At 50.0% G+C, this 15,413-nt stretch overlaps 6 protein-coding genes across 6 annotated transcripts; 4 read left to right on the forward strand and 2 right to left on the reverse strand.

Moving 5' to 3' along the window:
* Positions 1 to 825: 825 nt before the first annotated feature.
* On the forward strand, positions 826 to 3,595 carry QC762_0101140 (uncharacterized protein; the record flags this gene model as incomplete). Its single annotated transcript, XM_062884206.1, has 6 exons — positions 826 to 1,871; positions 1,942 to 2,245; positions 2,312 to 2,438; positions 2,659 to 2,790; positions 2,866 to 2,922; positions 3,020 to 3,595. The coding sequence occupies exons 1-6, from the start codon at positions 998 to 1,000 to the stop codon at positions 3,593 to 3,595; spliced, it is 2,070 nt and encodes a 689-aa protein (XP_062741232.1). The 5' UTR covers positions 826 to 997.
* A 21-nt stretch (positions 3,596 to 3,616) lies between these two features.
* On the forward strand, positions 3,617 to 5,243 carry QC762_0101150 (uncharacterized protein; the record flags this gene model as incomplete). The annotated part of the gene is made up of 4 exons (XM_062884207.1): positions 3,617 to 4,147; positions 4,216 to 4,347; positions 4,477 to 4,585; positions 4,664 to 5,243. The coding sequence occupies 4 exons, from the start codon at positions 3,617 to 3,619 to the stop codon at positions 5,062 to 5,064; spliced, it is 1,173 nt and encodes a 390-aa protein (XP_062741233.1). The 3' UTR covers positions 5,065 to 5,243.
* A 966-nt stretch (positions 5,244 to 6,209) lies between these two features.
* QC762_609560 (uncharacterized protein) lies at positions 6,210 to 8,727 on the reverse strand. The gene is given in 5 exon segments (XM_062892631.1): positions 6,210 to 7,296; positions 7,379 to 7,573; positions 7,629 to 7,680; positions 7,743 to 8,305; positions 8,324 to 8,727. 4 exon segments carry the CDS (start codon positions 7,857 to 7,859, stop codon positions 6,308 to 6,310), a joined length of 1,353 nt encoding a protein of 450 aa, XP_062741234.1. The 5' UTR covers positions 7,860 to 8,305; positions 8,324 to 8,727; the 3' UTR covers positions 6,210 to 6,307.
* A 1,081-nt stretch (positions 8,728 to 9,808) lies between these two features.
* QC762_609570 (uncharacterized protein) lies at positions 9,809 to 10,315 on the reverse strand (the record flags this gene model as incomplete). Its single annotated transcript, XM_062892632.1, has 1 exon — positions 9,809 to 10,315. One exon carries the CDS (start codon positions 10,313 to 10,315, stop codon positions 9,809 to 9,811), a length of 507 nt encoding a protein of 168 aa, XP_062741235.1.
* Positions 10,316 to 11,152: 837 nt separating this feature from the next.
* QC762_609580 (uncharacterized protein) lies at positions 11,153 to 13,216 on the forward strand (the record flags this gene model as incomplete). The annotated part of the gene is made up of 7 exons (XM_062892633.1): positions 11,153 to 11,224; positions 11,300 to 11,541; positions 11,604 to 11,737; positions 11,796 to 11,997; positions 12,052 to 12,421; positions 12,473 to 12,655; positions 12,714 to 13,216. Exons 4-7 carry the CDS (start codon positions 11,848 to 11,850, stop codon positions 13,214 to 13,216), a joined length of 1,206 nt encoding a protein of 401 aa, XP_062741236.1. The 5' UTR covers positions 11,153 to 11,224; positions 11,300 to 11,541; positions 11,604 to 11,737; positions 11,796 to 11,847.
* Positions 13,217 to 13,850: 634 nt separating this feature from the next.
* Positions 13,851 to 15,184, forward strand: QC762_609590 (uncharacterized protein; the record flags this gene model as incomplete). Its single annotated transcript, XM_062892634.1, has 2 exons — positions 13,851 to 14,161; positions 14,215 to 15,184. The coding sequence occupies 2 exons, from the start codon at positions 13,851 to 13,853 to the stop codon at positions 14,993 to 14,995; spliced, it is 1,092 nt and encodes a 363-aa protein (XP_062741237.1). The 3' UTR covers positions 14,996 to 15,184.
* Positions 15,185 to 15,413: the final 229 nt, after the last annotated feature.

Raw genomic sequence — 15,413 nt, forward strand, 5'->3', positions numbered from 1 at the left:
ACGAAACCTTTGTCGAGATCTGCTAACCCCCCACACAGCTATCCCCCTCCCCAAACCACAGGTAAGTCCAAACTGAGAAACCACAGCAAAAATGTGCAAATACTTCGACCTCTACCTCCAATGCCCCCGCTGCCGCGAAAACTCCCCCGAACAAAAGGTCGAAGTCGCCCTCTGCCAGCTCGCCAAATACCTCCCCGCTAGCGTGAAGAAGAACGGGGGCATCTGCGACGATCTCAAAACCCGCGAACTCACAGGAGTCTATGTCGAGGAGGAGCTCTGCGAACAGTGCAAGTACTCACCAAAAAGCAAGCCCAAGTTTCAGGCTTCGGGCGCTGAGTTAAGACTCTTCTTTGCGCAACTTTGGCGTCAGCACCGCGAGACTGAGATACAGCTTGGGCCGAGGAAGCAGGAGAGGCAGAAGTTGGAGATCTCGAAGGATGGGAAGAGTATGGTGTTTTAGGAGGTAGGTAAGTATAGATAACATAGTAAGTGAACCGCTGAGTGTGGTTTACGCGTAATATTATCTTGATTAAATCCCAAACTATTCTGAACATACCATAGACTGATACTGTTTGTGCCAAGTATAACCTGGAAATTGTTTGTTCAAGTAGCTTCTTACCTACAGGGAAACGGTTGGGAGCTTTCATGTGCTTGACGTGTAAATTTGCAACTTCTTCAAAGAAAAATTGCTTCCATTACCTTCAGACGTCAGTTGGCGTGATTTGTCAGTCTGCGGTGTGATGACTGAGCCAAGTGCATATTATTTCGTGATATCGTATGATGTGGCTATTCGCCAAGAGCTTAAGCCTAACGGATGCCTCTCTTTACCTTAAGTACTCAGGATACCTACCTCTCAAGGCAGTCACCCATACTCATCGACAACTTGAAGCAGTCGAGCTCCCTAGCTATATTCATCAAATCTTCATCGATCTAGTTATCTACCTACCTTGTTCGGTATACCCCGCCCACCTGCTATACACAAGGTTTCAAGCTCAACATGAACCCAAGCGATGACAACTCGGATCCGTTGAGACTCATCGATGAGGCTCGAAAGAACAAAAGGTTTTGGTATGCCTGCCGCAATGGTAAACTCAAGAAGGCCAGAAGGCTTTTGAGGCAGGGGGCCGACGTGAATGTGGAGAGACGTTGCTTCATACTAAAACGTGGTCGTCGAGATGAGGGGTCAGACTCAGAAATGATCAGTGATGATAGCGGCGCTGACTCGGATGCTGAAACTTTGAGAAGGAACCCCGAAGGCTTTTGGGCAGCATGCAGTGCTGGAAACATGGAGGAAGCACAACGACAGATGTGGTACTACAAAATGAAACGCAAGCATCCTGAACTTTGGCGAAACCACATGCCAGAAGAGAGCGACTGGGACAGCGACGACGAGCAAGAGGACAGAGACAATCAGAGGGAAAAAGACGACCGATATAAGGACTTGGGAAAGGTCTCAGCGCTTTATGTTGCCATTAAGCGAGCTCATTTCGACATCGCTCTTCATCTCCTCGATCAACCTGGCATTGATAATCTCGCCAAAAAATACACCAAAGAGAAGGAGACTGTGTTGCACAGAGCTGTAGCGAAGGAAGCAGAAGACGTTTATCAGAAACTTCTCAAGCACCCAGACGCCTGCGAACTTGGCGAAAGTAAGGACAAAGACGGAGATTCGGCAATCCAAATGGCAGTAATATTCGGCGATGTCGTTGCTACCCGTGTATTGCTAGCTTCCGAATTTGGCAATCCACACTCTCTAGAGAGCCTTCTGTTTCTGGCGGCCTCCCACCGCCGGTCTAGACCGCCGAAGAATGTTGACGTCGCTCGGCTATTACTCATGAACGGGGCGAGGCTTGGTTTGGAGGACGGAGACGGTAGGTACCTTACCTAAATACCTCTGTTCTGGAGTTTGTAACACGACCAGATTTGCTGACCTCTGAATAGGAAAAACTACAGCCCTGCAAGCTGCGTGCGCAAGAGAAGATGTAGGTATGGTGAAACTGCTCCTAGCCTGGAAGGCTCCACGCATACCAGTTGGGCGTGATGATGCATTGAGACTGGCGGGCGATGAATTGTGGCAGAATAAGGACGAGACCAAGCCAGCGTGGAGCAACTCAATTTCGAGGCAACACGAAATTTCAGCCAACTTCAACATCGAAATAACATTTTCATGTGCCTTGGATGTCAACGGGGATGGCTCATATACCCGTAACTGGACTCGATCCATGCCAATTAAGGACTTTATGGGGTAAGCTCAGAACCTAGGTACTCGAAGGTTTGTGAAACGTCACCGTTTATTAATTCATGAGTGCAGCACACGACCTACAGAAGAAAACTTGCTCACCCAACTCGAAGAAGAGTTTGTCAGCGACACGGAGGATGATGGAGTTAACATAGAGCCCGAAGATATCGTGCGATGGATTCATATCCCACACACCAATGTGAGTAAGAACCAGTACCTTTTTCTTGACCTTCAGAAGCGTAAGAAATACGGGGCATTTGTGACAGAGAAAATTCTACCCCCGCAAGACTGATGCTAACTGCTACATCAACACAGATGACATGGGTCAAGGTAGGTAGATACCTGGTATTTACCGACTACCTACTCTTACGGAGTTGGCGTAGCATCCTTGAGTTCGTGGCTCACAAAAAGGTTAACAGGATGTTGTTGCCAAATTATGCGAGTCTTACGGGGAGACCGAAAGCGAGAAGCAGTACTACATGTCCCGCTTTGTCGATGCCACGGCGTGTGCCCGGAACACCGCAGGTAACAGCTACTGTCGTTTCCCTCACGTATGTCTTCTTTTTTTTCACAATGCCCGGGATGGTAATGACGAAGAGGCTGACCCAACTTGATTCCAACCTCAGGTACAATGCCAACATAAAATTGATGGAACCATAACCTCGTCAAAGATTTCCCTTGTCGTAAGTCATCATGATGGTCTGCTTCAGGAAATATCTAAGCACCCACCTAGTAGTTAATTACTGTCATTTTGATATCACTAATATGACGGTTCACTAGGTTCCATTTATTGACTTCGAGTCTGAACGGTATCTAAGCCCACATGCAAATCGCCTTTTTCCCGTTCTCCAAAAACAAAGAGACCTCTGGGATTTGGAGAGTCAATTCGGTCCATACAACGGATCTGTTGGTCTACAGCGCCCAGAAACCTTAGACCAGGCATACCATGATGGGTATACGGCTCTCAATCAAACAGACAAAGATCAGGTAGTGTACAAGTGGTTGAAAGAACGGAATTGCGCACCGGGCCCGATACCAACGACAGGAGAAGCACCAGCCGCAGAAGGAGCAGGCACAGCCATCCCTGCACTTGGAAGGGTGAATCCTACTATTCAGAACGTAGAAGGCCCAGAACCTACGGCGCCGGGTGTAGCGGCACCTTTCGTCACAGAGACTGCCACCAGGACAGCTGGAGGAACCAATCCTCCTACCGAAAACGCGGAGACGCCTGAAACAAATAACACACCACTGAAGCTTCTCATGGTTCGTCAGTTGTGGATGTGGAAACTGGACGAAAGTGGGACTTATTACTACTGCGTCTGTGCTCTTGCGAATAACCTGTTGGCTAACACCTAACTAGGAACGATTCTTACAGCAATGCCCCCGAGGTGGGATGGCGAATCCAAAGAGACCCTGTTTGAGATAGTATCGCGGTGTTTGCCATTACACGCTTGGAGCACCCCTCACGCACTGGTTCAACAGATCCTCCTTCAATGTCTCAGGTTACCTGATGAGTTTGAACAGTCAGGTCTTGGATATCACATCTTGGATATCTTTGAGAGCTGGATAGCGAAACAGGAGAATGAAGAAGTGGGGCTTTTTAAGGATTTTCGCCAATTCGTCGAAGACCATGACACCGACAGAGAGAACCACGGATTGGATCATGAGTCTCTCAAAATCGGAGGAGAGGTTCAGATCATTTACGAGCTTAAAGACGTTCTGGGAGAGCTTGCCATCCTAAAGCAACTATTTACGAATCAGAAGGAGATTGCCGAAAGGTACCACAGCACATGTCCGCAGGGCGACGGGAGCATATCTTACGAGACTTTTATCCAGCAGTCCCGGATTCGAGCCTTTATTGACCGGGTCGATAGACTTGAAGCCAACGCCACCAGAGTTCTCGCAGCGGTGGGTCACATTTGCTTTGGGGAGTTAAGGACTAATGGCTGACATTTTAACCGTATACCTCTACTTAGGTGGATCATCTCGTCAGTGTCAAACAAGCTCAGGGCTCTTTTATTGTGTCGAAACTCGCCAACATCGAAGCCGTGAAGTCCCGCCAACTGAACAACTACGTGTTGCTTCTTACCGCCGTTACTATCGTTTTTGTAAGTTTCATTTAACTGACGTTGGTCCAGCGACTATAATCTCTGCACGGTGCTTATTTCGGTGGTGATTATCGGCATAACTGGACTTGAAATGCGTCTACCCTACGATACTAATAACACCATACCTAGACACCTTTGGCGTTTATGCTCGCCCTCTTCGCAATATCGATTGAAGGTTTCCCGCATGACGATACCGGAGAGCCTTTTTATAGGTCTTCCTGGATTACAGGTCGATTGTGTGAGTGCATACATGTACCCGAGACTTGTGTTTGACGTCCTCCATAGTTTGATATTGATATCTGTGTCTATTGGGCAGTTGCTGGGGAGTTGGTCAGTCTTTTTGCGATATCTTTAGGCTTTTTGGCGATAAAGAATGCAAACAAAAGAGATGAGGAAAATCTCAAGCAGCGGCTGAGCAGGGAAAACTCCATTGTGCTCGCAGTTCGAGGCATACTAGAAGGTCTCCGTCAAATGGTTCATCCCTCGCCTGCACGCTCTGCACAGGATGCCCAAGGCGACCAAAACACCAACAATGGAGTAGCTCAAACCGATGAGGTCCCTTTGGCCGACAACAACGGTGGAGGAACTGAAGCTACCGGGGAGGTCCCTCCTGCTCGGGAAAGTCCTCCACAGCTTAGGCAACGCGGAGCATGGAGACCGCTGCGTGGTGGACAGCAGGGTGAACCAGACTTGGAACTTCAGGAGGTACCTAGGTAGTTTTTCAGGACAGCGACAACTTACCTGAACCACAGTGGGAGCTTCGAGTGATTAGTCTGAGTGAAACCTAAAGATCACAGCCTTGGAGGTAACGCGGTGAAAAGAACAGAGAGGGACAGCAAATTGAGTTGAGTGTTTCGGGTTTCTAGGCACCTTCACCACGATAATAATTGAGACACCAAACCTCAAAGGTACATTAATAGGCCTTTTAGCTATCTTTAAAGGCCTTTTCACTATCTTTATGTTACAACCTGCACCAGGAATGGATACAGACTGCAAGGCAGTACGCCGAAGGTGAATATGACAGGATGATCGAAGGTTGTGACAAGCGTCTCAGACATGGATTCACTGTCAACAACAGGTTGTTCTAACAAAGAGCTACTGAAAGTAGATTGTAGACAAATGAACTTGAATTGCTTGCATGAGGAACTGTCTATCTACACCAGCCAGTTCCTCCGTATATATAGACCAGTGGACCGTGGACTGTTGACTTACAGACGGTCCCCGGTCCGCTCTTGATTGGCCGATACGGGACCGTGGACCCCGCTGCGGTCTCCGGTCCCCATCTCATTGGTCCGTTTGCCCACCTGGACCGTGAGTCCCGCTCGATCGCGCGGTCCAGTCCTGATTGGTCCCTCGTGGCCCCACTGTCTTCCAGAACCGTGACACCCAGTGGTTCCTGTACAGAAGTATTACGCTTGGGGCGTAACACTTTAAAGGCCTCTTGACTATCTTTAAAGGCCCTTTAATTGGCTTTTCAGGTATGTATTATGGGGTTACTTCCTGTTGCTGTCTCAATTATTTTGTGGTGAGGGTGCTAGGATGTGATTTGGGCTTTGAGAATTTCAACATCTCTTTCAGAGTCACACAAGATACCTCTGGTATCCAATTCCATTAAAGAGTTGGTAAAATAGACAAAAAGGGTTTGAGGCATATTTCAACAGCTACCCTACGTGTTACTCGTTGAGGCCTGTTAGCAGTTTTTGAAAGACTTTTAATTACCTCTCAAGGTGTTGTTGGGAATATCATCCTGTCTTAACCTATGTTACAGCGTCAATCATGCTGTCTACAACTCAACGGTATTGTAGCCTTTTATCACCACAGTAGCCCCAAACAAGAGATCAACTTCTTTAATGCAATTTTTTGCTGGTCGTTCTCAATGGATGTGCGTAGATTCTACCTTACAAACATGTCTCCTTCGTGTCATACCCCCTCCATAAATCCAACATCAACCAAATGCAATCTAAACCCTACCCCTGAGTCTAACCTCCACCCCCTTCTGCCTCCAAAACCAACTATTCACCGTCTCCCACTCCCTCTCCCGATCCGCCAGCGTAACCTCATACCTATTCAAAACCGTGGCCACAAGCTTATACGTTTCCACCAACGCCAAGTTCCTCCCCAAACAAATCCTCGACCCAGCCCCAAAGCTCAAGTCACAGGCATTCCACTTTTGCATTCTCTTTTTATACTCCTCATCGGTCTCCCCACCTTTGACATCCCGCAACCACCTCTCAGGCCTAAACTCGTCCGCATCAGAACCCCAAACAGTCTTGTTCCTGTTGCCAATATAAGGATTGATACCAACGGCCACCCCGCCAGGAACAAAGTTGCCGTTGGGAAGGGTGAACCCCTCAGCAGGGACATAACGCTCAAGCGGCATAGCCACAGCAGGATGAACACGGAGCGCCTCCCTGACCACAGCCTCGAGGTAGGGCAGCTGGCGAGCTTGAGAGTAAGGAAAGGCGTTGGAGTTTTCAATCCCCGCTGAACGAATCTCCCCTACCAGACGGGCGTAGACGGCTGGGTTCTTCAAGACGTAGTAAAAGATGGCTCGGATAGTGATGGCTGTCGTGTCTGCTCCCGCGATGAGGTTGACGAGTAAATACCCAAACACCATGCCGTCGTGGACGGTGTCGGGATGGGTATTCTTGGAATCGATAAAGTGTTGGAGGTAGTCGGGGACCTTGGGGTTGAAGTTCTTGTCTTGACCTTGCATGCGGGCGATGAGAGAGGTCATGGCGATGTTGGTGACGTTGCTGAGGTTGGGGGGACCGATGCGGAGGATGGGGTTCTTGTCGAGGAGGAAGTCCAGCCAAGGGATCTGGCCGACGGAGACGAAGTAGTCGAGGGATTTGTCGGCTGTGGCGATGGAGCTGTCAAAGTCGTGACCTTGGGTCATGTAGCCGAAGGATTTGGAGAAGGTGACCGAGGTGATGAGGTCCCAGGCATCTGGAGAGGAAAGACGAGTTAGCTGCCTGTGTGTGATTGAAGGGAGATGAGAATGCAAAGATAGGTAGGCAGGGGAACTGACAGAATGCAACCCATTCTCCAAAATCACAGGTCCCCTGACCGCATTTGGCAAAACGATTGTCGAGCTGTTGCATGAGCTCTCCGAGAACGTTGTCCATGTGTGACTCGAGGGCCAGTACACTGCCGAGAGAGTAATGCTTGACAATCGGACGCTTCATTTGAGCGTGCTCAGTCTGATCGGTGGTGCTGAACATATCTATTGTGTTGTCAGCCACAACTCCCAGGACGTCCGGGCATTGAAGGCAACAAACGGTAGGTAATTTTCCCATTGACGAGGGCACTGTTGTTGTGGTAGAACTCGGTCTGAGAAGTTTCGATGTTAGCAAAGTTGACGGCATAACCTCGTTGTAGGTAGGAACACAAACCTTGCGCCATTTTCCATCAGTGCCATACAACACTTTGGATAACTCGGGGTAATCGAGATCCAGTAAGTTGGGACCAATGCGCACCACTGGTCCATACTTGTCGTGAAGCCTCTTCATGGTCAACTCATACTTGCCGGTTCTCACATGGTAAAGACGCCAGAGGTTTGTGTATCCTGATTGTGACAGTATGATCAGCACATGCCGAGCATAGGGTGGCTGACTGAGAATGGGCAAACATACCGGCGAGGAAGGGGCCTGGATACCCACGCAATGGAGATGTAGCCCATGAAAATGTGAACCAAAGAAGCAAAGTGACAATGGGAGCAACAAGCACAGTCACAGCCAGTCTGGCCAGAACACGACAGTCTAAAGTGGACAGACTCTCGTAGCGGAAAGCGACGAGTGAATCGAGGATTCCGTTTGATGTCGACATCCTGATGTTGCTGCGTGTGTGAGAAAAAGATACAACAGGCAGCCCAGCTTCGGAAAGAATATCCAAGGACAAAAGTTGCTTTTCACAAGGCAGTTCCGGTGTATAAAGCCCCACGAGCATGCTTTCTGCCCCGCCCCCCTACCCCCCCCCCCCTGATATTTCCCCTGATTAGTTTACCCCCAACATCCCGATATCATTCCTGCCCCCTCGCTCACTTAGGTTCAGTCTTTCTGCTCGCAGCGAGAAGCCCACACAGTGCCGAGAGGCTGACTGTAGTACCGGGAGAAGGGGCCAGATGTGGTGACGGGGCCCAGGTCTAGCGGCACTGTAGTGACTGGGCACAAATGTTGATCTCAAACCAGCTATCTCGTACGCTTCAACGCCGCTTCATTTAGAAACAAGGCTATATTGGATGCCTTATGCGTGTGGTAGCCAGACAAATTGCACATTTGGGAATTCAAACACGTAACATCAAGCTAATATTTTCTGACTGCTCATCAAGCTGTGGCCAGGAGGGCGTCAACCCCTGAGGCGGAAAGTCAACAAATTTTCGAACATGTCATCTCACACTGAAAAGCAGAAAGAAGGGTGAGAGTGGGGACAAACCTCGGATATACCTCCGTGATCAACCACGGCTTGCCTGATTTGGCAGGGGAACACGAACCTTGGGTTCATGCTGCCTGGGACAGAGAACACTACCTGTAGATACAACAGTGAGAATGTAGCTGCCGGCAGTTTGATCAGGCAATAGTTGGACAGTGCCAGACTTTCTTCGTCCAAAAACTGTGTAGATCTTGCAATGAGACGGTGGGGCAGTGCGTCTATCCATGAGGCCCCTGTGTTACATTGCGTTCTTCAAGGCCTCGGCATCACTAGCGTGGGTGGCTTTCCAGGAAATGGAACTCCGCTTCTGACAGCGGGTGCGGCCCCTTTCCCGTTTCTGGTCTGTGTCACTCTGGGGTTGGATCCTTCGCCTTACCCTCCCGTCCTTGGCAACGGGGAATCTTGTCCAGACACGCATGGTTGAACTCAATAGCAAGTCCTGATCAATGACTGTCAACTCTCTGGGAATGAGGAGGTAGACACACTACTTCCATTGAACTTCCCTTCTGTCATATCTAACGCCACTCTGGCACCACTTCGAAATTCCAAATGCACAAAAGAGGAGATACTTAGACGCCACAATCCATTGCAGTCCCCGGCAAGGAGAATCTGGCAACCCGTTATTGGGTGACCCGAAATGCTGGGTCTGAATATTGTTTGAAGCTCCGCTCCTGGCCCGGGAAACTTCCCCGGCAGCCCCTGCCATGCCTGATCATCTTATACATCATATCATGGCAGCAGATCACCCAGTTATCCTGGCACGCACACTGTACTTTCTTCAGTTTCCCAAATCTTCACCGGCTTCTTGCATTTTCCCCGCTTTGGAAGTCAGAAATTCCAGCAACTCCAGCGAATCGTCCTCCTCGCCCAACGCAACCGATGGTCTCTTGCGCATGTAAAATGGAAACTCAAACGCCGCGCTTGGAAGAAACCGGCATACTCTCAGTCGACTATCGCTTTTATGCGCAACGTCTCAGGGTTAACGATTACATTGTGCTGTGAGCAGTCACCATGACAAAAGACGTAATCTTCACCGTCTTTTGCCTCCGACTCCTTTCAGGACGACCAGTTGTCTTCTCTGGGTGATCCCCAAGACATGATACGGAGGGATCACAATCCCGGATGGTCCACCGAGGCGCTTGGGTTTGATTCCTTTCAACTTAGCCAGGTGTTTCTCCAGCTCCATACGAGCGGCGGCCTTCTGCGTCTCGTCTTTCAAGTCTGACATGTTGACCCCGTCAATGTTTTGAAATATCAGGTAGTAGGCGTCGTCGTCTTCAAAGCCGCAGTATATGTCGGGGACAGGGATGTCGGTGTGCTGCCGGATGAAGCGGAGCGCGGCAGCTTCGTTCATGAGGAGCTCTTTCCGCAGTCGAGGAACGTGGGTTTTGCCTTTCCAGTTGGTGATGACTTCTTTTGGTCGGAGGGACCTCTTGATGAAGGCGTTGCCGCGAATATAGTACTTTCTTTCGGGTGTCACATCGAAGCAGCCATCTTCTCTGGCTGGGTGCGGTTCTCGTGGCTTCGGGTTAGACATTGAGCTTCGGAAATGACTAAGAACTGTTATTGCTTTTTTTTTGGTGCCCGGTAAGTTTCACTGAGTTTTCGGTTTACAAGTTGCGAAGCAGCGAGGTGGAAACTGAAGGATGGGCAAAAAAAGAGCGCCATTACAAAGGCGGGGAAGCAGGCGGATAGCGAAGGCACAGCACTTGGAACCCAAACGCACGTTGGCAGTTTCAAGAATGCTCCATTGGGTAATACAACCTACACCAGACGATTCCAGTGATCCCATATCTCGGTATCACAAAGATCTGTCCAGGTTTCTGGGTCGACAACAGGCTAAGTATCTCTTGGATATAAGATGTCCAAGAGCCTGCTTGTGAAGCAAACTTCTGTCATTTCAGAACCTACCTACCTATTCAGCATTGCATCAGAGGCCAACTTGTCAAAATCATCTAGAACATATACGGATCACGAACGCCCACCAGCCTCTCAAATCGAAACAAGAAACGTTCAGCATGCCTTCAGAGGTCTATTCTTGCAAAAACTGCGGGACCGAAGTCTCAAGCACCCAACCAAAGTGTCCATCATGTGATAAGGCCCCTGCTTAGATCGATGGGGAGATGCCGGCAGTCAGGACTGTTTTCAACAACTCGCATAATCCTTCTGTGCATCTCTCATAAAATGAAGACACTTCAGATGCTGCAGACTATGCTATGCACTCATGTACTAGGGTAGCACAATATAACTCTGCCGTACTTTATCATACCTTGCCTGTGCACGGTGCGGAAGATCCCCCCACAGTCCCGACGGCAGGCAAATCCAAGAACAGGAAGTGTCAACGAGAGACGTTGCTAAGTGGTTGCCGGTTTCTTCAATACCTACCTGTCACATTCTAGAACCTTGCCGTTGTCACGTTTCATTGCATACCTGTCAGCTCACGTAGGTAGGTACCTTGCTTTGCTTGTTTTCCTGCATTCTGGATACCCTGCTGAAGAACGTCCAACTTGATGATGAGCAGTCCCTTGCACGGAGCGGCCGGCACTCAACTCGCTTCACCCCGATGCCACCCAACCCCTGACGCCGCCAATACCCGTTTGATTTACTCGAAGAGCGAGACGACATCGAGGACACCGAGAACCCGGTAACCCGGTCGAAATTTGCGCGCCACAGTCTTGTCTGCTTATCTGACTCTTTGATGGATTCGCTGATCATTTCAACGGCCGAGACCCTGCGGCCTTCCATGAACATGGATAGAAACCGGTATTGAGACTTTTCCTTCAGATTTCTTCTTCTGGTGATCTCTTGCTGAATCCTGGCATGAGATATCTCCGAGAGTGGCATCAGGGGCAGCTGCGAGTCTTCGGGTACAGTCCGTTATGTGACGACAACCACAACAAAAAGGTAGATGTCTACACTGCCGTCTCCCGAAGATTAAAACTTGGACAACCTCAAGTAGGTAAGAACAGAACAACTCACACCTACGATATATATCCACTTGTTGACTTCAATCCGAGAACGAGTCAAATCTAGAAACCAAATTGAGACCGACATCAACTTGCCTTTATCATGACGCTCGGAGGCGATGGCCCATGGGCTGTCTCCGTCATGTGGATAGTAACAGCCCTTACCTTTGTCTTCGCTCTCCTCCGTATCTACACCAGGGCCTACGTGGTGGAAAGCTATGGGCTGGATGACCACGTCTACAACTTCGCGTTTGTGAGTTTGCCTTTACCCAAAGCTCCATCGAACTAATTCTGACGTTCAACACAGGTTCTCCTGCTGTGCTACACAATCATGACAACCATCGCAGCCCAATATGGCTTCGGCCAAAACATATTCGACATACAGGAAGTTGAAGACCTTGTCAAAGCTATTTTGTTCGAGGCAATCGGCCAAACATTTGCGGTGGTCGGCATGGCGGTGGCAAAGTGGTCGCTGGGTCTCTTCTTGCTGCGCCTTGTCACGCAAACATGGCACAAGGTCGTCATATGGATTACGATGGGAAGTTTGCTGGCAGCGTCCATATCTGTCTGCTTTGTGTTCTGGCTGCAATGCTCGCCACCGGCTTACCTCTACGACAGGAGAATTCCTGGGGGTTACTGCTACATCAACACCACGCCAGTGTCGTTTACCTTGTGCAGTACGTCTTCTCTCCGACTGAAAAAAGATTCCTTTCTGACAGATTAAACAGTCCTCTGCGTCATTGCAGACTTCTTCTTCGCCATATTCCCATGGGTCTTCCTCTGGAAGCTCCAGATGAACCAGCGGGAGAAGATTATCATTGCCGCAAGTATGAGTCTTGGGCTGATCGCCGGTGCATGCGGTATTAAAAGGACCATTGAAGTCCCCAATCTATCAAGTACAAACTACACCAGTAAGTCGTTCCTAGTCGCCTCGTCCCCTTCATATTTCGCTGACAATGGTCGACATAGAGGACACAGTTGGTCTCATTGTCTGGTCCGCTGCCGAAATCGCCATCACCATGATCTGCATTGGCGTACCTGTCGTCCGCCCCCTCTACAAAGGCTTCATCGACAAGCTCACGTCCCGCGCCACCCGCTCAACATCCGGTTACAAGAAACAAAGTGGTCCACGATACGGGCTCAAGACATTTGGGGGGAGCACCATGCCTGGAGCGAGTCGGTGGCAGGCTGAGACAACTGATGGGGAGGAGGGTGATGACAAAGCAAAGAAAGCCGAGGAGCGGACAAGGCAACTGAAGATGGGCGTGAACGGCCCCTTCACTCATACCAAGGCTGTTGGTGGGAGGACCATGCCGGCTAATAGGAGTGATGAGCAGATTTTGGGGCAAGAGTATCGAGAGAACATGGCGGATGACGTGGAGGATGGAAGTGGGAGGGGTAGTAACATTCAGGTTGTCGAGACTTGGACTGTTGATCGGTCGTCACCGGTTGGGTCGCGGGGGAGGTATTGAGTTGTCGGTCTGCCGCGGAGGTGACCATCAGCAGAGCCGTGGCCCGGTGTTGAGATGTCACAATATTGTATCTTGATGAATTTGTTCAAGCTTTGTAATTCCGAGATCCTGTCTGCCTACCTAATCACAGTTCTCGGGGCTTTTTTGATGCTTGATGCTGTTGGTTGGACTTGGCTACTGATGACATAATTCATGACAACCAACAAACTCCGCGGCGCCGGAGGATCGATCCCACCATCATGCCCGAAATGGTGACACTGGGCTCAGAGTCCTTGAGCTCGGCGGAGCTATTGTCATTGTTAGACTTGGAGGTGAGCAAACACCCTCTCTTCAACATTACGTACCTCATGAATATTTAGGGGAATTATATCGAATCAAGCCCTGCACTTTGCATGTGGTGGATGAACTGGACTGTCATGATGACTCCCGATTCGGCTGGTGGAACCATGACAGATGTGCCCGAAGTCACTTTGATGTCTGCGGTAAGATAACGCCTATTGTGGCAAGAGATGTTGTTAACGACATCCATGTGATCCGTTCAACCAGCTACCTGCGAAAGGTATATAAGGGATGTCTGGTGCCTACAACAGATCAACCCTTCACTATCAACATCTTCAGTATCATATCCAACAACATGGCTAAGCTCTTCATCTTTCTGTCCGCCTTTCTGGGCATCCTCACTACATTGATCTCAGCTCAGTCCAGCCCTTTCGAAATGGTCACCCTCGTCAAGATTGGCTACGCCACTGCCGAGCTAGCTGAGCACTACCACCGCCTCGACGTCACCTACAAAACCATCAACGCAACCGCCATCAAAGCTGCCGTCCTGGTCCCGAAGAAGCTCGCAGCCTCCAACAAGAAGACCGACGCGCCCGTGGTGGTGCATTTCCACGGCGGTGGTCTCATCATCGGAACTAACCTCGAGCCTGTCTTCATTGCCGACTGGTACGTTCACTAACCGCCCTCTTCTGCCCTCCAATGCTAATCTCCGTCAAAAGGGTAACCCAACTCCCCGTCTCCACAAACTCCATCCTCGTCTCCCCGCTCTACCGCCTCCTCCCTGAAGCCAACGCCCCAGAGACCCTATCCGACATCTCCTCCTTCTGGTCCTGGCTTCACACCTCTCTCCCATCCGTCATCACCTCCGCCTACCCAAAGATCAATACCAACCTCAACCAAATCGTCACCGTAGGAGAGTCAGCAGGCGGCTACCTCGCCGTTCAATCCGCTCTCTTATTCCAGGAAAAAGCAAAGATCAAGGCCGTCATCGCGCAATACCCCGCCATCTGGCCCGACCTAGCCGCCTGGGGGTCTCTTCCCCTCCCTGACCCAACCAACGAAGCTGTCATTAAAGCCGGAAAGGTCATTGATGAGTACCTCGGTAACCTGACGGGAACAGAAATAAGAATTGACGCCCCCTACCCTGACCGCTGGGAGTTGACAGAGGCGGCGTTGTTGAGTGGGAGGAGCTTTGAGTTTTGGGGGGACGAGACTGATATTGCACAATCGGGGTTGGGGTATGCTTTGAACGTGTCGAGGCAGTGGGGGGACAAACTGCCGGGGTTTTGGGTTCTTCAGGGGGAGAATGACGGGATGGTTGCACAGGCGGGGACGGAGGAGTTTCTTGCTCGGTTGAAGGGGGTTCACCCGGGGGTGGAGGTCAAGTACACGCTTAGACCGGGATTGCATGGTTTTGATGCGCTTTATGGGTTGGACAAGCCTTTTATTGCGGAGGGGGTGAGGTGGGTGAAGGGGTTTTGGTTGAGGGGGAAGAACTAGGTACCTAAGATATCCAAGGGATCATTTACCATATCCATGCCTAGGCGTGCCTAACGGAAAGGTATACAACTCACTTACGGACAGAAAGAATGGGGAGTGTGGCAAGTAATGATTAAACAAAACGGCTGCTTTACTGGAGGGCTCAAGGTCACCGTGACTCATAAGCAAGAGACAAGCAGAAAACTGAACAAATAAAACAAACGCCTTGCTTTCTACCAGCCCAACCGCCAACCGTTGACGCTTTCAAGCACGACTCATCAAACCTTCACCGCAAATCCACCAAAGACGAATAAGCCCGGGCACGTTTTCCACTACCATTTCAAGGGTTCTATCCCAGATCACTGGCCAACCACACGGACCTCAAGATAGGATCCCATTCATTTACCATCGCCCCTTGTAACAATCCTCAATTCTCTTC

The sequence above is a fragment of the Podospora pseudocomata genome, chromosome 6, assembly GCF_035222375.1.
Source record: "Podospora pseudocomata strain CBS 415.72m chromosome 6, whole genome shotgun sequence".
In the NCBI taxonomy this organism is placed as follows: domain Eukaryota; kingdom Fungi; phylum Ascomycota; class Sordariomycetes; order Sordariales; family Podosporaceae; genus Podospora; species Podospora pseudocomata.